This window comes from Sinocyclocheilus anshuiensis, unplaced genomic scaffold (genome assembly GCF_001515605.1).
Source record: "Sinocyclocheilus anshuiensis isolate Anshui unplaced genomic scaffold, SAMN03320099.WGS_v1.1 scaffold1623, whole genome shotgun sequence".
NCBI classification, from domain to species: domain Eukaryota; kingdom Metazoa; phylum Chordata; class Actinopteri; order Cypriniformes; family Cyprinidae; genus Sinocyclocheilus; species Sinocyclocheilus anshuiensis.
Genome location: NW_015553403.1, coordinates 1,062,738 through 1,089,836, shown reverse-complemented (window position 1 = coordinate 1,089,836; position 27,099 = coordinate 1,062,738). Strand labels below are relative to the sequence as shown.

At 36.8% G+C, this 27,099-nt stretch overlaps 1 protein-coding gene across 4 annotated transcripts in view; it reads right to left on the bottom strand.

The window, feature by feature from the left end:
• The window catches only part of LOC107668303 (RNA-binding motif, single-stranded-interacting protein 3), a 158,091-nt gene that overhangs the window by 43,478 nt on the left and 87,514 nt on the right, over nucleotides 1–27,099 (bottom strand). For all 4 annotated transcript variants that reach the window (XR_001631879.1, XM_016460136.1, XM_016460138.1 and 1 more), the window contains exons 5-6: nucleotides 14,569–14,726; nucleotides 13,073–13,152 (exon numbers count right to left, since the gene is read on the bottom strand). Coding sequence is in view for 3 of the 4 variants with exons in the window: in XM_016460136.1 (XP_016315622.1) it covers nucleotides 13,073–13,152; nucleotides 14,569–14,726 (238 nt within the window). In the remaining variant the exon portion in view is untranslated. The remainder of the gene's footprint in view (nucleotides 1–13,072; nucleotides 13,153–14,568; nucleotides 14,727–27,099) is intronic.

The following is a 27,099-nucleotide window of genomic DNA, read 5'->3' as shown; positions in this document are numbered from 1 at the left end:
GTGCGAACTACGGGGGAGCTCGGCTCCCCTTAATAAGACATGGGCTCCCCTGAAAACGTGATTTGTGAAATTTTGGGGGGTCTCAAAAAATATTGACAATGTGTTATTTTGACGTGCAATTTCAGTTTTGTGTAATGTGATCATCGTGGATTATTATGTGTAAAATTGCAAAAATATCATTAATTTGCATTACGGCGATTTAAACCTAATTCACTTCAATAAAGATAACTATACATGCTATTCTTGTCATGATCATCAAGGTGTGGGGGCGCTGCGGTGCAAATTCCACTCATGTTTAGTACATGTGAACTCAAAGATTCGTAGAAAAAATATAAACGTTGAACTCTGTGGTCGATTCTGTGTTAAGGTAAGGCATGTTATTTGCAATTATGTGTGGCTGGGTTGTTATAGGTCTGCGTGACTCTCGATATCTTAGGCCTAATTGAACGGAGGAATTATGGTATTCTTCTGTAGCCTGACTACGAGTAACTTTACGTTAACCGTTGTTCATGTGAACTCAAAGACAGCCTGATGCTTTGTTTATAGACTATTTGTGGGTGGCTGTTTGTTGTTTCACCTATCAATTCGTGTGGATAAAGTATAATAGGGTAAATCCTGTATAGTGATTTATCCTATATAGTGCTTACATAAAGCAAGTAGTGCATACACTTGTAGCTGTTATGTATCTTTGTAAGTCATTGTAAGCCCTCTCTTGAGGCACGTGCAAGCGCACGAACACCCCCCGCCCCCTTTATAAAAAAAAACAAGTGGGCTCCCCCAAAGTCCACGGTATAGTTCGAACACTGAGGAAGAGCACTGTTTGCCCTGGAACCGTGTGCACTGAGTGGGTAGGAGGAGCGTGTGACCCTGACAAAACTGGTGTCTACACATCGCCCACGCTCTAATAGCAGCCTACCGCACAGATCCGTTACGCTGCCAGCTTGGCACAGTGGCTTTCAGGCACAGTGGCTTTCAGGTCCAGGAACGACGGTGTACTCTGGTTTCACATTCAGCCACCGCTGTACGATACATATAGAGAGAAAACAGAGAAAAACACAGCCCAGAGTTGAGCGCTGCTGTGAGGTGAGCCCACACAAGCTCGGTGAGACACGAGACTTCACTGAACGCAACAACACCACTACCCTGGTATTATACGTGTGTGGCGTTTGTTTGCGAGATGGGAAGCCTGGCCTTCCCATGAAGCCATGGGCATGAGCCTTATCCTGGAGTTTTACACACAGAAAATCTCCTGCATTATACAATACAGCGCTCCTACTTTAAGAAGCCTCCCAAATACATCATTTCAATTCCCCGTAGAAACCTTGTTCGCTGTGAAGAGACACACATTCATGATAGAAGAAGGTTTGAGCACAGAAAGAAATTCTGGCTCCTCATTGCTCACCCTCCAACCAACGTTAACTCTAATAAAGTTTCAAACAGACAAAACAGACACGCTGGAAAGAAACAATTCATTTAGGTTTAAGATGTAAACACATGCTACACTGTTAAAAATGATTGTAATTTTAAAGCAAAAAGAATGTAAAGATACTACAGTAAAACATGTAAATTGGTCAACTGTAAGGGAAAAGCTGAGATGCAACAAAACATAATTTTACTGTGAAATACTGCAAAATTATGTAACGTCATGAATTTAAAATGATCTTATAATTTACAGAGTATTCAAAAGACAAGAAATGTATGGTTACAGTAAATATTGTTAAAATGTGTAAGAAAGCTTGTAAGAAAAAAAATTACAGTGGAAAGAGGTCTCCATGATGCACTGCATTTGATGATATTTGTTAATTTTTTTACTGTTTCTTTTTTTTTTTTTTGGTTGTTATGTACAGTATACACTACTATTCAAAAACATTTGGGTCAAAAAAATGTTTTTGCATTTTTTTGAAAGAAGTCTCCTATGCTTACCAAAGCTGCATTTATTTGGACAAATTACAGCAAAAACTGTAATATTGTGATTTTTTTTTATTTAAATTTTCTTTTTTTTTATTTAAATGTTTAAATGTAATTTATTCCTATGAAGGCAAAGCTGAATTTTCAGCAGACATTACTCCAGTCTTTAGTGTCACATGATCCTTCAGAAATCATTTAATATGCTGAGTTGGTGCTCAGGAAACATTTCTTATTATTATCAATGTTTAAAATCGAAATATATTCTGAGTTTTTTTGCGAAAACCATGATCCAAGATTCTATAATGAACAGAAAGTTCAAAAGAACAGAATTTATTTAAGAGAAATCTTTTGTAATATTACAAATATCTTTAATATGTGTGTCCCATTACGTAAAAAAAGAAAAGAAAAAAAAGGATAGGATACTAGATAGGATACTTGAGGAATTATGACGACCTGCAGCATTTTCTAAGGTTACAAATGTAATGCATGCATTCTTTATAACCCTCATGCTAATGCTAATAGTAATGACAACAAATAAAACGTGAAACAACCGCTTCCCAGTGTGATGCCCTGATCTTGGATCAGTGCTGGGAGAGCAGTTTACTCTGTGCACTGGTTTGTTTGTTTGGGCTAAAGCAGGTAAATATCACTGTCCGGTTTGACATTTCCCCTCAGTGGAGAGAGAACAGGGGGAAAGAGACAATCCAGGAAGAGAGAGACAGAAAGACAGACAGCAAAAGCGAGATGCGCACTGAGTAGAATACAAACATTGCATAATCAGCTTAGCCTCCCCACTTCCTGCCTTTTAATGGGCCTGTCTGACTTTGGTTTGGTGGATGCTGGTCTGCACAGCCTGTCCTGAGAGCAGGTTACCGGAGAGAGAGAGAGACAGACTATTGTCTCGGTTCTCTAATAAAACACTACAGAATGCAAGGTCAGGAGCCAGTTCACTGCATGCTCGTTTAAAGGTTGAAGTTCATGTTTCATTTAGAAGGAATGTTCTTACCGCATGAAAACAGAAAATAACATTAAGTTGTCTCTCTGTGAGGTGAATTCACTAAACAGTTGCACCACTTTTGTGTGCAATATTTCAGCAAAAAATAAAAAATAAACAAAAGAAATAAAATAACCACTGGCAATCCAGTTTAAGCACAGACAGTCTGCACCATGCATATTTAAATTAAGTAATTGTCATTTTTTTCAGCACAAACACTTTCTATGCGAATGCATGCATTTATAAATTATACTTATTTTTTAAAAATAATATTTTTTATGTTTTTTAAATAAGTCTCTTATGCTCACCATGGCTGCATTTATTTGATAAAAAATACAGTAATATTGTGAAATATTATAACAATTTAAATGAACTGGTTTCTGTTTGTATATATTTGAAAATGCAGGAGCCATTTTTTCCGATCTTTAGTGTCACATTATCCTTCAGAAATCATTTTAACTTTTCAAATTGGTTCTAAAAAGAAACATTTCATATTATCACCAGTGTTCAAAACAGCTCTGCTGCTTAATATGTTTGTTGAAACTGCATTTTCTTTTCAGAATTCTTTGATGAATAGACAGTTCAAAAGAACATCATTTATTAGAAATAGAAATCTTTTGTAACATAATAAATGTCTTATTGTCACTTTTTATTAATTTAATGCATCCTTACAGAATGAAGAAGGAAAAAAAAGGCTAAAAGAGACTTGACATGAAAACTTGCACGTTACTATTTCGGGTTTATTTATATCAAGTTTTTCTGTGCTCATGCGAAACTGTCCCATGCGAATGTAAAAGTGTTTTACAAACATCACAAGGGTTTTTTAGACTTCAGACGCACTGTAAAATTAGGCTGGTAATAGATGTATTCACAAAAGTCAGCACTATTTGCCAGTCGCAATTAACTATTAGCACTGTGGAAAGCAGGTGGTAAACAGAACTTTGTTGAAAAAAAGATGCTTACATAGCTGTAATTCTTCGTATGATATATACAGACAGCGCATGCAAATAAACCACTCCCCTGTGTTTGCTGGTTAAAAATGCAGGAAAATGTTTCCCTCATTTCAATTGTTTGAAAAGCATTTGCTTGCGTCGTGTGCGTATGAAATCAAATCTGTCTGATTTGGATATGCATGACTCATCCCAGCAGCCCTCATGAACGCTTGATAAAGAAGAAGAAGAATAAAAAAATACATGCAATATTGCTTCCTAATGGGCTCTCCGCTGAAATCACTAGCCCACCGTGGGGCTGACTGCTGTCCTCTCTCGGGTCAGAGGCAGACAGAGCTATTAGTGAATGCCCCAGATCAGATAGATTTCACTGAAAGATCATTTCTCCCCCTCATTAGAATTCTATCTTGTGTAAACGCGATTATCTGGGCCCGGCTTTGTTTGTGTCAGAACAGCGCTAAATCAATCACGACACCGTCGAGGACAAACAAAGCACGAATAAATCAAAATATAATGCGGTTTAGAAAATTTGGTTTGGGGAAATCTCCAGATAGCACTGGTGTGAAATGACAGAGGCTCCACACACTTGCCGCAGTTTGAAGACCCGTTGGGCATGTCACCTTATTTTACTGATGATATTAGCTTCAGATTGATTGATTTGTTAAGAACTGGGCATCCGATTTGGTGTTCACATTGGCACATGGCTCTCTTAATTGATGGTCAAGGTGTTCACATGTTGATACGATGCTCAAAGACTTCATTAAAATTGGAAGCATGGAAGCCAAATGCAGGTAATCGGAATGCTAATTCAACTGTCAGTTTGTATTGTGATGAAAGTCAATTGTTTATTCAGTCAGCGTCTACCTTGTATTAACCAAGAACATTCCATTTTTTTCTGACTACACGTACGTGCACATTTTCATGCAATTCATCTGCAATGCAATGCATGAAAAAATACGAACATGTGAATAACCTTTGCATTTGGTTTTTACATACAAGTGTAGAAAATATGAATACATTTTACTCTGTTAAGCCATAAGCAACAAGAGAAGACCTTTATAGCAGCTCCACTGAAGATATTATTTTCACACCTCAACCACTAACACATATTCAAGCTGTTTTCCAAAACACCTGATCCCTTTACCCCACCTGCGCTTAGAGACCCGGTTACCAGGTGCATACGCGGCGTGCATGTGTGTGTGTGAGAGAGAGAACGAGAATCATTTTCCACATGGATCTAATGTCAGCCACATAACCATGATTGATTGTGAGTCGTGGGTCAAAGGGCAAAACTGGGCCAAACTGGGCATTTGGGCATAAATGTGTTTTATGATTGTGAAAAATGTAAAATACAGAAACATGAGTGTAAAATGAAATGTTGCACTATTTTTAGGTCACTAATCAAATAAGCAAATTTTGACACTGACCATGTGCATTCTTTTGTACATTCTTGGTTTCAGTGACATGCTGATAATGTAATTTGTAATGAAAAAAAAGAAAGAAAAAGAAAATCAAATATTTTCACTAATGATCTTAAACTTTTAGACCCAACTGTATGCACCATAAATAGGGCTGCAGGATTAGGAAATACATAAATAAAACTAATTTTTTTTCTCTTGATAAAGTAATGATGATTCATTTTTAATTCTGATTAATAGAATTTACATGAAAAACTATTTTATATTTAGGCTAAACAAAGCTGTTCTTGAATAAATGTTTTGATGTTTTATACATCAATAAATCCAGACATTGCCTAAAGAGTCAACTTCTCACTGGCCCTCTTAGCAGAATAAAAAATAAAAAAAACCCTGTTATCAGATTTTGAATAAATTATACACCGAAAGCGAGCAAAGCGTCAATAATAGAATGCTCCCATCTTGTTATGATCAATAAAGCTGTCATTGCAAGTTTACACAGTATCATGAGACCTACAGTTCAGCACGAGCTCACTGAATATTAAATCATGGCAGCCAATTTTTTACTCTATTAATTGTGCAGCTCATATATATGAAGAAATGTGAATTATTTAATATGTCAGTTCACGTTTAGGACCCAGTGTTCTCTCCTCTCACTCAAAAACATGGCAAAGATTTAAATGCACATGCTGGCATGATGGGACACTGGAGGAATCCTGAGAGCCTGCAGCATTTCCTGTATCCGAGGTCACTGGTGTCATGTTTGCATGTTTACGAGCATTGTAAAAGCCATCCATCTGACTTAGTGTTCAGCTCTGCAGAGCAGGCCTCACCACAGAGAGTGTGGGGTTTTCACACTGCCCTCCACCACATTAACCACTGCCATTCTCTCTAAAGACTACAGCCGAATCTAAACACCTTTCATTCCTGCCTCCTGTACTCTGAGGACACTTGTCACATCCCTGCAGAGAAAAAAAAAAACAGGTTCATGCTTATTCAAAGGTTATGGGAAAAGTGAGTTTTGGGGAAGTGAAAAGCAGAGAACTGGAAATGGAGCCGTTTTTAGAAAACGACGTGTGCAAATGCTCTGGGGGGTGGGGGGGGCGGGATTTGGCTCTCAAATGTGAGAGACAAGAAAATGACACATTTACAGTTTTAGCAGAGAATGTGAGTGCTGCTTGCTTGTACAGAACTCACCACTAGTTGTGATTGGATTTTGCTATGCAGTTGCAAGTGTGTAAGTAATGTAAGCCTATGGGATTTTCCCTACCAATTTTATCATCAAAATTATCTCAAAATATGGAGAAAAAATGTTCCTTAATGTTTTAGTAATTAATAAAGTAAATATTCAAGAAACCCCATTATAAAGGGATAATTCTAGATCTTGATCTTTTATAATACTGTACATTAAATAGTTTGGCACAACATTGTTCTTTTTACAGTAAATTACACTACTGTGCAAATGATTTACAAAAAGGCTGTTCTTTTTGAACTGTCTATTCATCAAAGAATCCTAAAAAAAAAAATAAAAGCAAAAAGTCAAGCAGCACAAAAATTTTCAACATTGATAATAATAAGAAATGTTTCTTGAGCTGCAAATCAGCATATCAGAATGATTTCTGAAAAATCATGTGACACTGAAGACTGGAGTAATGGCTGATGTAAATTCTGCTTTGTTATCTCAGGAATAAATTACATTAAATTGTCATCATATTTCACAATATTACTGTTTTTTTTTTATCAAATAAATGCAGCCTTGGTGAGCATAATAGATTTGTTTTAAAAATATTTAAAAATTCCTAACGACTCCAAACATTTGAATTGTAGTGTCTTTATTAAGTATAAATAATTAAATAATTATTTATTTATTTAAAAAAATAAAAAGCAAAATATATAAGATTTTATCAAATGAAATAAAGAAATAATACTAACTAATTTTACTATTTTTTTTAAAAACCTTAATTTTTAGTACTAATGTCAAGATAAATTAATTGAAAATTAATTAATTGAAAAAAGATAATTTTGTGATAGAGTGGTGACATATTTTGAGAATAATCCAACACAAAGTACGAGTAAAAATGATAGCGATGTATGCCTTAGCAAGCGCCACTAAATATTGAGAGTGAGAGAACAAATACAGTAAAAGGGAAGAAAGAAAGAAGGAAACAGAGAGAAAGAGGCACACAGAGAATGTAAGAGAACGATATGTGCCAGCGCCCATTATGTTCGCCAGTAAGTCCAGGGAAAATAAACAGCTTCATTAGCACGTCCTTTATAGAATTTCTCTTTCTCTCTCTCCCACACATAGCGTGTGAGCGCCTTGTCTGAAGCACAAACTATCCAAACATAAGACATCAGTCAGAAGCCAGCTCAGTGCTCATAAATACATCAGAATGTTCCAGATACCTCCACGCCTCAGCGCCGGGCCGCCAAACCCTTACCTGAGAGCCCTCCAGTATGACCTCACCAATGGAACACAAACACTGCAAGAATTGAACTCAAAAACAGTCCAAAAATAACGTCACACCAGATCATCAGATTTCTCGCAGATTTATCTTGAAAGGGGGAGTGCTATCTTACATTTCATTTCGATGGTGTGGTATGTAAACAGACAGAGCGCACTGTAATAGATTAAGGATACGTTCACTTCAAACAGTGGAACAATATGGTTGCCTAGTGGTTTGGCCCCTGCTGGTAGATGTCGTAACTACACCATCTGCCTGCAAAAGAGCATCTTCAAAAAATAAAAATTAAATTATTTTTAAATGAATATATTTTAAAATATTTATTCATTCAGAATTTTCAACTAGGTTTCTCCCTTAGTGATTTCTGGCCTCACCACTGACACACATGCCCCATTCAACTGCAAGCAATCAAATCCTCAGATGGAGTATCGTTCCGTGGCAGCTTGATTTCCCAGTCTCGCAGGCATTAGCGAGTCGAGTGGAACCAAATTTGATGGGTCACCCCAATGTCGCACACACACACACACACACACACACACACACACACACATGTTGTGTTTCCATGTTTTATGGGGACATTCCATAGGCGTAATGGTTTTTATACTGTACAAACTGTATGTGCTATTGCCCTACACCAACCCTACCCCTAAACCTACCCCTCACAGGAAACTTTGTGCATTTTTACTTTCTCAAAAAAACTCATTCTGTATGATTTATAAGCTTGTTTCCTCATGGGGACCTCAAAAATGTCCCCACAAGGTCAAAATTTACTAGTATTACTATCCTTGTGGGGACATTTGGTCCCCATAACGTGATAAATATCAGGTACACACATACACACACACACACACACACACATCAGCCTGGTCTCTCACACACTGACAGGCCCTATAATTTAGCCTCCCCTTCCATCAGCACAGACAGTGGGGTGTAAGTACTCTCTCTCACAGTCTCACTGTCAGTGGGCTTGTAAGCACTTTAGTACAGGCCTACATTTTCCCTCAGTCACAGCTAACACACACAGCAATTTAACAAGTCAAGTCACTTTACTGATCAGCCCATGGGAAAACACATACACAAGACCCTACCCAACAATCTGTCTGTCTATCCCAGGATTTTCAATTCAACATACTTTTTTGGCATGATTGTTGGTGTATAAAATGAAATGAAATAAATGAAAGAGTAAAATAAAATAAATTAAAAAGTAAAATAATAAAAAATATATTTTTAATAATATTTTATATTTTATAACATTTTATACATTTTTAATTAGAGGGCAAAAAATGTATTGCTTATAATTGCTTGTTATAGTCCTCATTTGCAAGTCACTTTAAAAGTGTCTGCTAAATGAATAAATGTAAATGTAAAAAAAGAAATTAAATACATTTTTAAAAATAAACTGAAATGTGTTTACATAAAATATTTTTTAAATAAATTAATTAAAAATAACAACAATATATGAAATAAATAATATATGAAAATAAAATGATGGCAACACAAGCACATGGACAATTCCAAGCCATTCATTAGCAAACCATCCTGAACTGTGATGTCAAAGGCAGCAGAGAGGAAAAAAATAAGACCATATCATGGTTTCAAAAGCCGTTTGAAACAAATACAGCAATGGTAAAACATTCACTATGCTATACTGAAATATTAGTGATATACGGTATACGTTGCTTCTATATTTATATTGTCACAATACACAGCTGCTTTTGAACAGCCATCAACGGAAAAAAAGAAAATGTTTTTTGGAGCAAGATTGTGTAGTTATGGCATCTACCAGCAGGGGCTCACAGGGCCAATCCAACCAGCCAGACCTTGACCCCTTGCTACATATACCCATTCCCCTTTCAATTTGTTATTTTTCAGTTTTGTGTAGAGTACTGCTTCTTTCTTGTGTCACAGTAAATAAGAAATTGTGCCTGTATCTAAATTTTACCTTCAATTACCATCAGCTAAATCAATCCAGAATAAATGCATATGTATGTGTGTAGTGTTATGGCAGCACATCCTTGCCGTGATTCCCAAACCCACACCATTAAGTCTTCCCTCAGGTCACTTTGCTCATGAATAGGGTGAGACGGAGAGAAGAAGGGAGGGAGAAAAAAAAAGAAGAAACGGATTAAGGTCGAGATCAGGATGCCAGCCAAATTGCCTGAAACACACTCCAAGATCTGACAGAACCCACAGGCTTGAGCTGGGCATGTAGAAAAGATCAGCAGAACGGAAAGAGCACTGGACGTCCCATGACAGGGAGCTCGTGCATGATGGAGGGGTCATGGCATTACACGATCGTCATCATTATCTACCCCAGCATCAGCATGTTTCCTAAGAGCCTGTGTAATTATGAGAGCATGCAGGCCTGATGGTCCCATCGTGGCCTGTTAGAAAAGCCTGAGTAAGCTGGATCAGGACAGCACGCAAGCAAACACACACCTACAGCAGATGGAGACAAGAGAGACGAGGAGAACGACAGAGCAAGTGATAGCAAGTGCTTCATGAAAGTCATACGGGTTTGGAACAACATAAGGGTGAGTAAATGAAGAAAGAGTTTTTTTTATTTTAGGATGTACTATCCCTTTAAGAGACAAACGAGGTTCTTTTTTCTTTCTCAAATAAAAAAAAAATCTGTGCAAGAGGCATAGGTGGATGCAGGTGTGTAACGTTTTTCTGTAAAAGCATACTGCAGATTTGATTTCTTTTATGTCTGTAAAAGTGTCTGTAACAATATTACTGTTTTGATCAAATAAATGCAGTCCTGGTGAGCCAAAAAAAGACTTCTTTCAAAAACAATTAAAAATCTTACTGACCCCAATCTTTTGAACGGTAGTCTATATTAATATAATATACATTATTCTATATTTTATTCAGACCAATCAGATTTCAGTGTGGACGAGGACAGGAAAACACTACAGAAATAGAAACCAAGTGACCGAAAAATGCTCATTGCTTGTCGTGGTCGCAGCTGGTTAGTAACAACTCAGATTTACATGGAAGACATTTTTATCAGTTGTCACTTTATCATGTCGCACCAGGTTAAGACACGGTGTAAAGGTAAAGACAAGACTGAGTTGACCAGCAGTCTGTTAGTACTGAGAAAAGAGAGAGAGAGACTTTAAGGGAGAGAGAGGTATAGATGAAGTCATACATCATCCCTCTGTCTTTGGGTCTGACACCGAGCCACACGCTACACCCCACAAATCACACAGCAACTGCCAGAGATGCAGGATGCCCTCTCCAATCTCTCTCTTCCTATTCTCTCTTTCTGTCTTGTCAGTTGCTTTTACACCCCCCCCCCCAGCCCTCTGCCTGTGCCTCCTTCAAACAGAAAACAGACAGATACACACACACACACCTACATGCATCCAACAGGAATCGCATATTCTCTCTCTCTCTCATCCACCCTAACCTGTTTCTGTTTCTGTTGCCTTTGCTCGCCTTTTCTCTCTCTCTAAGCGAAACAAGAAAGCTCCGCAACAGCAGGGGAACAAACACCAAGTACATTGCTGAGGAAAATACCCTGAGCGTTGCACTATTACACCATTAAACAACACTGTTTACACATTTGGGTGTGCGCCTGTGATATAAAGTTTTTGTCTTTGTTAAAGGCGACAGAATTTACTTTCTTAATAAATGTCTCTGGTCTTTTTGAGCACGGCTGTTGAGTGTTTGTTACTTTAAAGGAATATTATGAGTTCAATAAATTCAAAAAAATTCAAGTTCAATCAGCATAATGTCGATGACCATGGAAAGTAATTTTGAATTATTTCCCATCATTTTCTTTAAAAATAAGCAAAAAGGGAATTACAGTAAGGCACTTACAGTAGAAGTGAATGGACCATTTTTTGGAGGATATGTGAAGCTTTTAATTTTATAAAAGCACTTATATTAATTGTGACCCTGGACCACAAAACCAGTCATAAGGGTCAATTTTTCGAAATTGAGATTTATACATCATCTGGAAGCTGAATAAACAAGCTTTCCATTGATGTATGGTTTGTTAGGATAGGACAATATTTGGCCGAGATACAACTATTTGAAAATCTGGAATCTGAGGGTGCAAAAAAATCAAAATATTGAGAAAATCACATTTAAAGTTGTCCAAATGAAGTTATTAGCAATGCATATTGCTAATCAAAAATTAAGTTTTAATATATTTACAGTAGGAAATTTACAAAATATCTTCATGGAACATGATCTTTACTTAATATCCTAATGATTTTTGGCATAAAAGAAAAATCTATAATTTTGACCCGTGAATATTGCCACAAATATACCCCAGTGACTTAAGACTGGTTTCGTTTTATTGTTTACAACATATTTTTTTCATGGCAACAAAGTTGTGAAATTGGATTGAAATGGTTAGTAAACAAATTTTTCATTTTAAAATAATTTAAACATTCATATGGTTTATGTCTTGTGGCTATATTTTGAAACTTTGAGAGTATTTTAACGTTTACAGATTGGCCCTGTTTACTTTTTTGGAAAACGAGGGACAAGTGGAAATGAAATTTAGTTGTAATCAGCGTTATGCCACAAATGCTGTCAGTTAAGATTTTCTTTTAAAGAAATCAGCAAATCTAATAACACATTTGGCATTTGAAATGATTTTGGAATAAGGCCAAAAATAATGCCAACCAATAATATCACAGCCCACTTTTTACAACCCAATTTAATGAGGATATCAGATAAAATCTGATATACGTCAGGTAATGTAAGTTAAATGTGTTCTAAATGCTGTCTTCAGTATAAATGTTTGTCTCTAGTATATGCAGTACATTCTGCTACCCTCTGGGAACTGTTTTCCTCAGGCACACCAGGCTTAAATTAAACTTTAATCAACCTATAAATCAGATCCTGTCGTATGAAGCTGATGAGCAGAGTGACTCAAAGTGGGGGGATGTGTGCTTCCTCACACGAGAGCTTTGGATCGCACTGAGCTTAGGGGTTTAGTATATATCTAAAGCTTGACATGGTGAGTGAGACAGGTGTAATTTTGATAAATCAGAAATCAGAACAACATATTAAATATTTAAAAGGACAGTTAATAAAAAAAAGATATTTCTGTCATCATTTACTCACAAAAACATATGGGTTAGGAACAACATGAGGGAGAGTAAGGGATGACAGAATGTCATTTTTGGCTGAACTATTCCTTTAATATACAGCTATATGGAGAGGGACTTCAGAGCAATGAGATTTTAGTGTGGACAGAGCTGAGAGAATAGACAACAAGTGGGTTGTCTACAACAAAATGTCTAGGTGATTGTCACTTTATCGCTTTGCACCTGGTTAGGACGCAATATTGTTAGAACACACTGAGTTGTTGACACTTGCCTGGCACTCCTGGTGGGGTTTTGAGGAACTTTCCGTTGAAATGTTGAATCACCACGTCACATTTCTCGGTGGACTCCATTCTGTGACAGAAAGAGAAGCGAAGAGAAACACACAGCATGAGGCAATCAGAATTAAAGTCAACGCCATAAAGTCATGACCGCAGTGAAATCACATTGAAAACTGAACAGATTTAGCTTTTTAAAACTAAAAACTTTCTTCAGCTATGGACATTTTTGGCCCTGTGAACTCTATTAAACCTCTCTTTCATACTTTCACTACTTTAATTGGTCTACTAACAGTTTCCTGCAGTGGATATAAATTCATCACAGGAAATGGTCTGTCTTTTTTTTTTTTCGAGAATCAACACATGCAATTTCCACCATATTTAAAATAATGTATTTTAATTTGGTTTGATAACCTTATGCAGTTGAAATGAAATGGTTGACTCCATTATGAGGCTAATCTCATAGCTAACATTTTATGAATAATAAATACACCGATAAATAATATTTTCACACTTTTGAATAAACTGACCAATGTACAGCAACAGCATGATTAGAAATTATGCAAAATAACAACGTTCTGCTCACAAATGAAATTTACCTCGATTTTTCTTTGTTTTCTCCACATATTACATGTCTCATATTTCATATCAACCTGTTCTTCACTGACACGTCTAGTCTCTTTGGTAAACAAGTACAATAACTTTTGACAAAGTTATGAAAAATTATGATGGACAATAAATAAATAAACAGAAATTACTTATGTTTATTTCACTATGTTTGTTTTAATATAATATATATATATATATTATTTTAAATTAGTAATTCATAATTTTATAGAGGATTTTTTCCCCTATTATGACTGAAAGTCTGTGTCTATAGGTTCAAAGGTAAACCAATTAAAACTGAATAAACTGATAAATAAATCTAATTTAAAAAGTGCCCAAATTAATGATGAAGGCATGACAAAATGTTCCCAGTTTGAATGTGATCTTCATATACTGTACAAAAATAGGTTGAGATCTTTTAGTTTTAACCTCTGGGATGTTAAAGCTCCTGTAATTGAAGAAACATCCAATTTAGAGAATGAGAGGAGAGGGGTAGAGCGAGCGTAAGAGGGAAAATAAAGAGCGGCAGGGGTGTTATATAGTGTTTGTTTCGGGCTGCTGGGAGTCTTGATTTAGTCTGTGCTCTCTGGAGTGGCTCCTCTCCTCTGTGCGGCCCCATTCAGCTCTGCTCACCCAATCATGGCTGAACGGCTAATTACCTGGCTGGCACACTCGTACACACACACACACACAGCCTCTGCTGGGATCTCTTACATAGCCACTGACCCTGAAAACCAGCCAACCCACCCCACACGCGCCATACAAAAGAAGGGGGTGAAAAGCAGGAAAAGAAAGAAACTAAGGGATGTTTTTACATGTATCCTCTTGAACAAACTCTCTGGCTAGTCTTGCATGTGCCAAAGAGAGTGTCGGTTGTCAAGGTTACCTGGCAAAGCCGACCCCTCGGCTGACCCCGTTGGCATCTCGGAGTATCCGTGTGGAGATGACATGTCCGAAGGGCTTCAGCATGTTCTCCAGCTCTTGTTCATCCATTGAAACCGGGAGGTTAGAGATGTACAAGTTAGTGGGGTCCTGCTCCTGTTGCTGTGAAGAGAACACACGCAGCCAAACATTAGAAATGTCAATCATCATGGAGTCACACATATTCAGACTTCAAATGATCTGCATAAACTCTGGTTGCAAAAGACGACCCATTTAGATGGGATGTGGCCTTCTGAGTGATATATAAATTGACCAGGAGTGTGCAAGACCCAACAAAACATACAGTACAGGTGAGGATACCTTGTTTACAAAGTGTCTCAGACAAAACAACCATCCTATGGGTGTTTTGGTCTGATCTTCCATGCTGCTTTTGTGACTGGTGACATGAGAAACCCAGGATAGAGAGGAGACTGAAAGAGTGAGTTGTTAAAGCTGAAAGCTGTGTAAATGAAGACTACTAAATGCTGGAGGGCCTTAGCTGGCTACATCTCTACCTGTCTCTCACTCACGCACTGGTGGAATCCATTGTTGTGTTGATGGCCTCTTCTAGAGACACTGTGAGGCTAGCTAATGCGGGTCTGAGAGGATAGTGCACACGATACAGACACTGTATGCCAGTTATTGAAGGGGTTTAGATGTGCGTGTGTGCAAAGACCAAAATGAGCAGCATTAAAGCACTTGCACACTAAGAGAACATACTGCATCTGTCTCTTTGAAGCCCAGGATAAAATGTGCAGAGGAAAAATCACACACTGTAAGAAAAAATGTAACTTACATAAAATCTCAAATGATGTTCGATAACATTCTATAGTGGAAATGATATTTAAAACATTTCTGGAATAAAACTGACAACTCTTGCAAAGGCTAATTTCATAGCTAGCATTATATGTATCCGGAAAACACACACCTTTAACACTAATAATAAGTATTTTTGGGGGAACCAAATCTGCATATTACAGTATTTCTGAAGGATCATGTGACACTGAAGACTGGAGTAATGACTGCTGAAAATTCAGCTTTGACATCACAGCCAAAATTACATTTTGAAATATATAAAAATAGAATTCATTTTTTTTTTTTATTGTATTAATAGACTGTTTTTACTCTTTTTGATCAAATAAATGCAGCCTTGGTGAGCATAAGAGACTAAAAAAAATATATATATTCCTGATCCCCAAATTTGTGAAAACTATTTTTAAACAGTTTGTTATTAGTAGCTAATATGTATTATAAAAAAAAAAAAACACGACATTTTTTAAGGTGTAGTATCCACTGCATGCGATGGGCTGTGAATTTATAACAGAAACAGAGTAAGAGAAAAAGAAGTGAAACAGCCCAGTGTTGATGGGCTAGCTGAAAAGGAGTTATCTGACATGTGTGCGTGTGTGCAAATATTCCATTTGTGATGTGTGAGGCCGATCCTGCAGGAGACCATCACTCTTTTATTAAGTGAAAGTGATTAAAAGAGCAACTGTAGTCTCCTCACACACCAGATGTTCTCTACGCTCTCATTCACTTGCTGAGATCCAAACTGGTTATTGAACACCCCACGCAGAGCATTTCAAGTGCGACATCAAACACTGTTTGTAAGGGTGTTCTTAAAGCTGCCTAAAATCACCGCTATGGTTTTAAACTAAATAATAAAACTGCAAAAAATGTTAATAAGAAATAATAAAAACTTCTTAAAATATTTAATCATGGAAAGTGCAAACAAACAACAGCATATAAAGCACTATTCGGAAGGTAATTGTTTCTCAGGGTGACATCCATAAAAGAACAATTTGTATGGCTCCTCAGTGATAAAACTCATGCATCTGGATGACTATCGTTACAGAAGCACCAATGTGAACTCATTAGTATTCGCAGGTAGTTGTATGAAAGCGTACACTTATGTTTTTAACATTTAGATAGACATGATATCAGTAACCTGTGACCCAAACATTCTGGTTTAATATGATTTCTTTCTTCCTTTTTGAAGAAAAGGAAACTGACACTTCTATATAGCAAAGAGGCATTCAATTGATCAAAAGTGAACTTTCTGTTTATCATATAAAAAAATATTAAGCAACTGTTTTCAACATTGATAATGACAAATGTGTCTTGAACAGCAAATCAGCATATTAGAATGATTTCTGAAGGATCATGTGACACTGAAGACTGGAGTAGTGATGCTGAAAATTCAGCTTTGCCATCACAAAAATTAATTTAAAAGAAAACAATTATTTTAAATAGTAATAGTATTTCACAATATTACTGTTTTTACTGTATTTTTGATGAAATAAATGCAGCCTTAAATAAATGAGTCCCTGTTAAAATGACAAAACTTCAGAAGCATAGCCTATCATTTTCTCCTGGGAAAAAAAATATTGACATTTCCATTTATAATTGGCAATAAAATCACAGATTAACACCAGTACATATTGAAATGATCTCATATCGCTATGTAAAACACTTACAGTCTAATTAAGCTTCAAAACTGAATGTAAATTGAATCCTAAAAGCAAGTTTAATCTGGAAATACCTTCAGTGCCATCACTTTAAAGGGGCAACCTGCTTCCCAGGGGGCGAGGGGTTAACGTTTCAAATTGGACTCCACCCTCATTCTCAGCCTGAAACATCTATTTAATTGTAGAGCTCAGGGAAAATATCTCATAAATGTGTCACTCTCGTCAAAGCTGAAAGCTGGGAAAGAGTGACAGGCAGAGGGATTACATCTGTGATGTGGATGGGAAAATATATTTGGAATCTCAATATAAAGACGAAGGGCTGATTTTCTAAAGGACGGACGTGGTGAGATGTATGAATGATTTATGAATATGAAACGAAAACACTGGCCCTTCCTTCAGGCCCCTGAACAAGACTGAAAACAGAGCTGGGTGTGTGTGTGTGATATATACCTTCAAGGATCAGTATGCTTCCAAAATGATTCAGTGTGGAGGACAAGACCATGTTTTGTTCCTTGGGTTCTGTTTTGAAACCTTAGATGAACATATTTATATGGGTCTTCGTCATAACCCAAGGACACAATGTCTCCAACGCTCTCTTTCTCTCTATGTACTGTAAGCTCTAATGCCTTTCACCTTACAGTATATGAAAAGTGGTTTGGTCTAGGTCAGGGGTAGGCAAGTTCGGTCCTAGAGAGCCGCAGCCTGATTAGCTTGTTCAGGTGTGTTTGATTAGGGTTGGAGCTGAACTCTGCAGGACTGCGGCTCTCTACGACCGAACTTGCCTACCCCTGGTCTAGGTCATGGTGAACAGAGCTACTGAATTGAACAATTATACTCTTCAGAGTCTGCATTTGAAATCCAAAATGAGACCATTTACTAGTTATAGATGATGGGCAAAAACAAATTAGATGCAGGGAAAGGTATACTATAAAAACGTGTCTGTTCATTCAAGTTACTTATACAATTATGACGTGGAGCTGAGTACATATGAGCAACTGTTCTCTCTCTCTCTCTCTCACACACACACACACACACACACACACGTCCACAGCTTCCTAAATGAATGGGCTTTGCATTGTCTGATATAATTACATAAAGTTACACCACTTTGTGAAAAATATTTCTCAATGTTACCATTATTAGTTTATAAAGCAGTATAAAGTCACAAATGAACTTCTACAGTAGAGCTAGGTTTAAATTCATTTAAAAAAGTCATTTAAAAGGAACATAAAAAAAACAGAACAGAATAGTACAAATATTTACTTTAATTGAACAGAATAAAATTAAGTTTAAATGAAAAACATATTCTAATAGTACAGAAGAAAATAAAGTGGTCAAATTAAAAAATATATAAAAAAGTAACATAAAATCATATTTACTCTAATATAGTATGGAAGAGAATAAGTTAATAAACATTAAAGAATAAAGTAAAACATTTAGAGAATAAATAATATAAAAACATAATAAATAAATAATTGTTACAGAAGTTAATTTAAATAAAAATATCCAAATTAGAACAGAAATAATACATTTTAGTTATGTATTAATCACATTATATATTTATAGATTATCACAAAAATTATGCTCTGAAATGATGAATTGATTATTTTCAGGAAATAAAGATTAAAAACACAGAGGCTTTTACATAACGTGTTTGTTCCTGGCCTGCAGTGTTAAAAAAAAAATAAACAAAAAGAAAGAAGGAAAGAAAAAGTTTATTGTCACCACAGGGACTAAGTAAAAAGCAGTTTTCCGTATGACACAGTGCAACAAACAGCCAGAGTTCGTTCTGTCCTTGCTGCCGCCTTTCCCAGAACTGAGCGATGGGGATTTCAGCAAGCATCTGTGAATGTCATACCAATCCACAGCTCACCTAGACCTCTGTGTCTCCTGTCGGATAGCTCTGGCACCGCTCAAAACGTCACGAAACAGTCCGCACGCTCTCTTTTATTCTCTCTAACAGGAGCTCAGCAAAAAAAGACCACGCTACATTCTCACAGCTATACTGACAGAGAAACATGCCACTCTCGCTGATGGCTCTATAAATAGTTTAAATGCTTAATGAATGTAACATAAATATTTAATAATATCTAAACTGTTTGGAGCCCAGGAGTCTCGTTACGGACTTTATCTGCAGGAGAAGTGCAGAACCTTTCATGCAAACTAATGCATCTGCATGGACTGTCTATGGTACGTCTGAGAATCTGCCATTGCAAGTTTGAGACAGGTGTCCAGGTGCTGTCGAAGCTCTACACTCAATATTTCTTTTGAGGCTGTACTCGCAATGGTCCACGATGCTGAAGCAGCAGAGTTTCAGCATTCCAGAGAGAGGAGAGATTAAACAGGGCCATTAAATAAACATTGAAATATAAAATAATAGTAATGCAATTCATAAATAATACACTTAAAAATAATAATAAATAAAAATATATATTTTTATATAATAAACAGGGCTGGGAAGCTCACACACATTCCCACCGCCTGCATTACAACCAGAACTAACAGCCCAGCCAACGGGCCTGTGCTCAGCTGATTAGCCCATAGGGACAGAGTGCTCTAGTTGGAGCTCTGCCAGCGAAGGCCAAAGGGAGGGATGGGAAAGAATAGAAGGCCTAGAAGAACCATTAGGATGTTACAATGACGGTTGTTTAAAAATGAATGATAAAATCGATACCATCTTTCTATTCACACTGTGGGACCATATAAAGAGTCGTTTGTCACTAAACCAGCCAGGTGATCAATTTCCATCTTATTCCCTCTCTTGAAATGATGTCGCTGCATGATGCCTAAACATAGCCAGAAGGAAGTGCTGGAAACTGAGAGGTCTAAACATAGCCAGTTATTGCTAGAAACTGAGAACTAGGTCTTACTCAGAAATGGTTTAATATATATTTTTTTAATTATAATAAAAATTGTAATATATTAAAAAACTGTATAAAAATATAATATACACGTATAACACCACAACTGAATATATAGTCTAATTCGCAAACAAATCACTCTTTTGAGCCAGTTCATTACAGTGAATCAAATACATATAGTACAAACCAGCGTATTCTAGTTCCTGAATGAATGACTCTAATGAGCCAGATCTTTTTACTTAATCAAAAACATACAACAAAAATCAGTGTAGTCTAATTGCTAAATGAATTTAAGCACGTTGTTTGTTGTTAAACTATTGTTGAATTTATTAAAAATGTCATAATTTAGCAAGAAACTAATATTTAATCACCATTTGTTTAAATTTTAAGTCCTGATATACTCAAAACGAAGTTCTTTTTCGTTCTTTGTTTAGGGGTAAAACGAAGTTCAAAATACGTGAGCAGCGGTACACTGTTATCGAACATCCCAACTCTGCCCACTCTGATGAAAGCGACGTTTATATGAATATGTAAATATGTGCTAAGCGGTTTCCTCTCAGTAACAAAATAAACACAAGTAAAAAAACCTTGTAATGTAATTTTTATAAAATGCATCTGTTCATAGCAACTGTAACTTTGTATCTTGTTTGGATTATGTTTGGATGTTTGGATCACTGTAAATAAAACTGCACTTGGGTTCTCACTAGCCTTCAGTGGACTGATTTGTTACAGCAACATAGGTATGTTTGCACAAGCGCTGCAAATTAGCACTCCTGTGAAGTCACGTCACGTTTATTTACATGGCACTTTATTCAATATAAAGCTTAAAATCAAGCAGCAGTATTAAACATGAAAAACAGTGTCAGTGTCTCATTTCATCAGAAACTAAAAATAAAGGGGTGGTTGATCAGCTTTTTTCGAAAGCTTGATTGTGTTTATGGGGTGCAGTGTAATATGTGTTTGTTTTGTTTAAAAAAAAAAAACACATTTTCACATTTTACCTTTTTATTCTACACCGCTGTTTCCATTCTCTTCAAAACGGTCTGTTGAGTTCCTGGTTCTATGAAGCCCCTCCCTCAGAAATACGCAATGGGCTAGCTGGCCCAGTGTGTTTTGTGACTCACTAACTGCCTAGTGCACGTTTCCCGGAAACGTCACGCCCCCCCTACCATTACGGGTAGTTGCGTGTTCCCGGGGGAGGGGTTTATTTAAACATCGGGGTTAGTGATGTCACAAACCCAGGAAGAAGCTCGTTGTAGTCCCTACCAGCCGTTTTTTTGTAGTCCTTAAACAGCGATTTCTTTAAAAGAAAATATCTCCCTTTGCATTGAACTCTGAGCGTCGTAACTTTGCAGACATTGTTTATGCTCTAACAGCAACATTACACACTAACTAAAGTTCAAAAAGTGAAATCATAATCAACCACCCCTTTAATTGGCTACTATAAAGCGGCTCTCCACAAAATGAACCCAGAGAAGAGTTTGGCTTGAAAGAAGGCGGAGCCTCAGCGCACACCTCCTATGACATAATCATCACGAACCAATGGTAGTACGAAGCTGTTCCGCAGCCGGAAGCTCTATGCAAATTTTGTAACCCACTTGCAAGTCTATTAGCCTAAGCTTAGTGTTTGCAGGGGTGGTTGATCAGCTTTTTTCGAAAGCTTGATTGTGTTTATGGGGTGCAGTGTAATATGTGTTTGTTTTGTTTAAAAAAAAAAAACACATTTTCACATTTTACCTTTTTATTCTACACCGCTGTTTCCATTCTCTTCAAAACGGTCTGTTGAGTTCCTGGTTCTATGAAGCCCCTCCCTCAGAAATACGCAATGGGCTAGCTGGCCCAGTGTGTTTTGTGACTCACTAACTGCCTAGTGCACGTTTCCCGGAAACGTCACGCCCCCCCTACCATTACGGGTAGTTGCGTGTTCCCGGGGGAGGGGTTTATTAACATTACACACTAACTAAAGTTCAAAAAGTGAAATCATAATCAACCACCCCTTTAATTGGCTACTATAAAGCGGCTCTCCACAAAATGAACCCAGAGAAGAGTTTGGCTTGAAAGAAGGCGGAGCCTCAGCGCACACCTCCTATGACATAATCATCACGAACCAATGGTAGTACGAAGCTGTTCCGCAGCCGGAACAAACTTTTCCGGAAAGGTCGCTTTGGCAAGCCATTTTGAACTCCCAAAGCGAACACAAAAGAAACTTTGTTTTGGCTGGATTTTGTTCGAAATGACGTCACATCAGTTTGTTCTTCGATTTCGCTTGAAGTATATCGGGGCCTTAACTGTCCCAGCTCTCAGCTTTGATGAGATTGAAGTAAATCTACGAATATCTAAATTATATATTTGTTATTTTTAATATAATACTTTATGCTTAAAATGATTTGCCAAATATTGTTGATGTAAACATTTTTTTTTTTTTTTTGCTGTGCTGGTGCTTATGCTGAAGGCACAGTTTGTGTGTTCCTTCTACTTCTCTCTCCACAAATTATTTCCCACCTTTTCTCTACTTTCACTGTCAATAATAATTAATCACAAAAACCCTTAAACACAACAGCATGATGTTTTGTTTCAGGAACCGTGACCTTGGACCAACCTGAGGTTAAATGCCTTGCTCAAGGATGCAATAGTAATAGCACATCTTTCACTACTAAGCTGTACTACCCCATATACGCTACAGAAAAGCCAGCATGTCAAACGACGGCCACCCAAAAGCAACAGACACTCTATTCTCTGACAAATCAGAGTAATTTGCAGGCCTGAGTGACAGGCTTCTGTCACCACTGGGTGGCTAACAGGGCTGGTAAAAGATGAAACCTCACTAATGCTATAGATTGCCACTAAATTGATGCCTGCATTTTTAATTGGAGTTGCCATCAACAGCTGTTGCAATTTAGAGTTAATCACCGCATCAGGGCTGCTGCTCATTTTAAGAGGATGGAGAGAAAAAAAAGGGCAGCGATAATTGCAACTGCAAGTGGAAAAAGAGACAAGAGTGGATTTTAAGTCCTTCAACATTCACAGATACGGATGAAAAAAGTATTTGTGTGTGCCAGGTGAGGTCTTATTGTTGCTGAAAGTGCAAAGGTGCTGAGACTGTCAGTGTCTTCAGTGCAAACGCAGCTGAATCCCAAAATGGAAAACGCAAGTCTCCTGTAGCAGTGGGATATCACACTTTCCAGCCTGGTTATTCTCCCTCTCCTGCTGTTTTTCAGGCAGGGTTTTTTCCTTTTATTCTCTCTCTCACTCTCTCTCTCTCTCTCTCTCTCACTCTCTCACTCTCTCACTCACTCACTCACTCACTCACTCACTCACTCACTCACTCAAAGGTCGCTCCACAGCTAAATGAACGACCACCATAAAGATTAGCAGCCCATGAACTGAAAACATGTCTGTACAATCATTTATATAGTACCTCACAAGCTCCGTTCCAAAACCTGCCTACATGGACAGCTGCCTTATAGGGCAGCATTCTAAATGAAACAGAACCCTTATAAGTGAGTGATTTGGAATGCTCTACATGCACAACTTCTGTTAGAAAATAGCACTTCATAAGCTGAGTGCACTGAAAATTCAATTCAGTAAGAGGTATGATGCGATAATCTGAAAAGCATAATTATATTCATCAAAAATTAGTCAGTCTTACACATACTCTATAAACTTGTCAGAGTAAAATGGTATCTTTTAGTAATTTTAAATTTTTTTTTAATTATGGATACATTTCTGTATTAAATGAGTAAAAGTAATAAATTTCTCTTGCTTTGTACGCTATCTTGGATTTTTTTTTTGGGCCCATTGCAAGGCATTCTGGGATTGATTTCGTCACGTGCTGACTTAGAATTTGGTGAAAACAAAAAAGGTGTGTCCCATTTTGCACACTTTGCACATTTTGATGCCATTTTGAAGGAGCTAAACGTACTAATTATTATTGTTAACTAAAACTATTAAACACATATTTGTTATTTGGAATAAAGCTGAAATAAAATAAATATTATATGAAAACCTTAAATTAGATTAGAATTAGATGTTGCCTTGACAATGACCTGAAATAAGTTTATTAAAATTAATGAAATAAGCATTGACGTTCTAACTGGAAATAAATAAACACTAAAACTGAAATAAAAATAAATTAAACCTAAATGTTATTTGAAAAAAGAAACATGAAAAATAATAAAAATCACAAAACAAAATGTCTAAAAATGTAACTAAAATGAAATGAATCATTTGTTTAAAGAAAACCCTAAAAATAATAAAAGATAAAAGCACACAACAAAATGACTACAAAATAAACTAAAATTAAAAGTGAACATATAAAAATAAAAGTTCATGTAAAATTAATAAATAAATACTATAATATTATATAAATACTAAAAATAATAATGCAAAACATTATTTTCTTCAACTGGAAAACAGCAAATGCTTTCATATAGTAAAGAAAAAACTCTTCATACACTAGATGGGCTAGTACACAGTACATCGTTTCAGACTCAGTGAAGATGTCTTCTAAGGCAGCATAATTAAGTTCCCCACCTACCAGAACAGACTTTTCGTCAGTGATGCTCCTACGATGCCCTAAAAAGCTTGCTACGTTTATGAACAGAGCGGCAGTCTGTCTTTCACACATACACACACTTGGGCTCAGGAGCTTGTGGCTCTCCTCCCCATGGCACCCATCCATCACTCTCATTTTTCAACAATGTTTACTGGGAGCCAAATGAATTTATGATGCATTACCTTGTTAAAGAGGCCTAACCAGAGGGGCCACATTTGTTGCTTGTGTGACTCACTGTGTATTTGTGTGATGAATTTGTGCATGTAATTTGGTGTATAATGTTTATAAAAGATTAGGTGTGTTGTGCTCCGTGCATGTTTGTGTGTTTAACCTGCTTTACAAAAATTGGTTAACAATTCAAAAGGGTTGTGTGTGTGCGTCTTTAGCGATGCATTTAGTCTGGAGTAATCCATCACAAAGCCATAGCGGCCGATCCAGAGCAGTGCTGTCTGTCATGAGGTAGAGCAGTGAATTATGGGTAGCAACAAACACAGGCTGCCAGTAAAGCTTGAATCAATCTCAAAGAACTCAATCTTGAAAAAAACAAAACAAAACAAAAACTAAACAAGCAAAACAAAGTGAAAGAACAGTCAAACCGGCAAGATACAACATCAGATATTTAGTGCCTTTGTAACCATTCGGTTTAGAGTCTGACTGGACGGCAATGTTAAACGTGCTGTTCAAAAAAAAAAAAAAAACTAGTGAGCTGCCTTTGTAAGCAGCATTTTAAAGGGGTCATATGATGCGATTTCAATTTTTCCTTTCTCTTTGGCGCGATGCAATGCAACGCAACGCGTAAAAAGACAGTATAAGTCATTATAATCAGTAATTATGTCCCCACTGGATGCAACAAATGCCTCGTTTGTAATGGGTTTTAATGTTTTTGTCTCGTCGCTCCTGCCGGGACACGGCATCAACAGTATGTGAGGGGTGTAACATTTCCGTCTCACGCTTGAGGTATTCGGCCAATCATAATGCATTGGATAGCTGACCAATCACAGCACACCTCGCTTTTTCAGACCGATGAGCTTTGCAAAAATCGACGCGTTTCAAAAAGGCGGGGCATAGAGGAGAAACAATAATGTACAGTATGTGGAAAATAATGTGTTTTTTTTACTTTAAACCACATAAACACATTTCATTACACCAAATACACAAAATAATGTTCTTTTTAGCAGCATCATATGACCCCTTTAAGTCATCACACGAGCACTCCTGACGTGAAGGACATTTCAAAACGTAAGCAACTTTTATGTGGCTTTTGTCCTGTTTCTTATTTTCGCTAAAATCAGCATCTCAGGTATCTTTAGCAATTTATTTAATATTGAAAGGTATCAAAAAAAATCTATTTTACTCAAAATGTTAGAGTATGTATAAGTGGACACAAGTTAAAATGATGTCACTAAAAAAAAAAAAAACATGATTTACATCATTTACCAAAAATACTACGGAAGTCATTGGCAACCAGCAACTGTTTGGTTCCCAACATTCTTCAAAATATATTTTGTGTTCAACAGAAAAAAAATTAATTCATACAGGTTTGGAACAACGCGAGGGTGAATGAATGAAGACAAAATTTTCATTTTTTGGGTAAACTATCCCTTTAATAATTTAAGTAATTCTAACAAGATTAATTAAATTTTCATCATATATAAAATACATTATATTTAATATATCCATATTTTTTTAAACACACACACACACACACACAACACACACACACACACACACACACACACACACACACACTTTTTTCCACACCTAACATTTTTAATTAATAAAAAACTGAAAATTTATTAATTACAAAAATGCTATTTTAATTACTATATAATATATATAATAATCTATTGGCATCTATTATAATTATTATTCTTTCAACATTTCTAATTAAATCATGTAGTTTCATTTCAGTTAGGATGCTGCTATAAAAGGCAGCTGCCTGTGCGTGCAGTATAGGCTCACTAGAATTTGGAACAGAGTTCAAGTCTGAAACCCCTGATATAAAATGGTAAGAAAGAACAGATTTGAATGTGGGGTGGTTATTTTATGAGCTACCGGCAAGAAGTGGTTCTACGTAATGCGCATATGACTATGTTTGACCCTATACTGAACCGCAGTCATGGATAAGACTCAGCATTAAAAATATGCCCTAAATGTTCCCAGATAAATAAAAAAAGAGAGCTAGAGGGGAGAGTGAGAACAGGCAGAAATCATTCTGACAGCTCTGGGTGAGGGACTGCATCAGAAAGCGGCTTTAGCAGCGGCATCTTGGTGAACAGATGTGGGAACATTTAAAAAACGAGACCCTGGGAGGCCGTTTATTTGATGTATTACATGGGACACCGGCAAAAAAGCAATGCTTGTTCAGGAGAACTAAATTAAATGATTTCCTAAAGTGAATAATAGGTTTTTCTTACAGAATGGATTAGAGCTGCACGATTAATCGCATGCGATATTTAACGCGCATCTTATCAGTAAAGCCGGTTCTGTAATCAGCGGTAAATCTCCATCACCTGCGGGCTTTCACATTGAGCAGCATTAACTACACAGAGCCGTTGTTCACTGACGAGCTGCGCTAAACCACGTTCATATTCGCGCGATTTTTTGCGCAG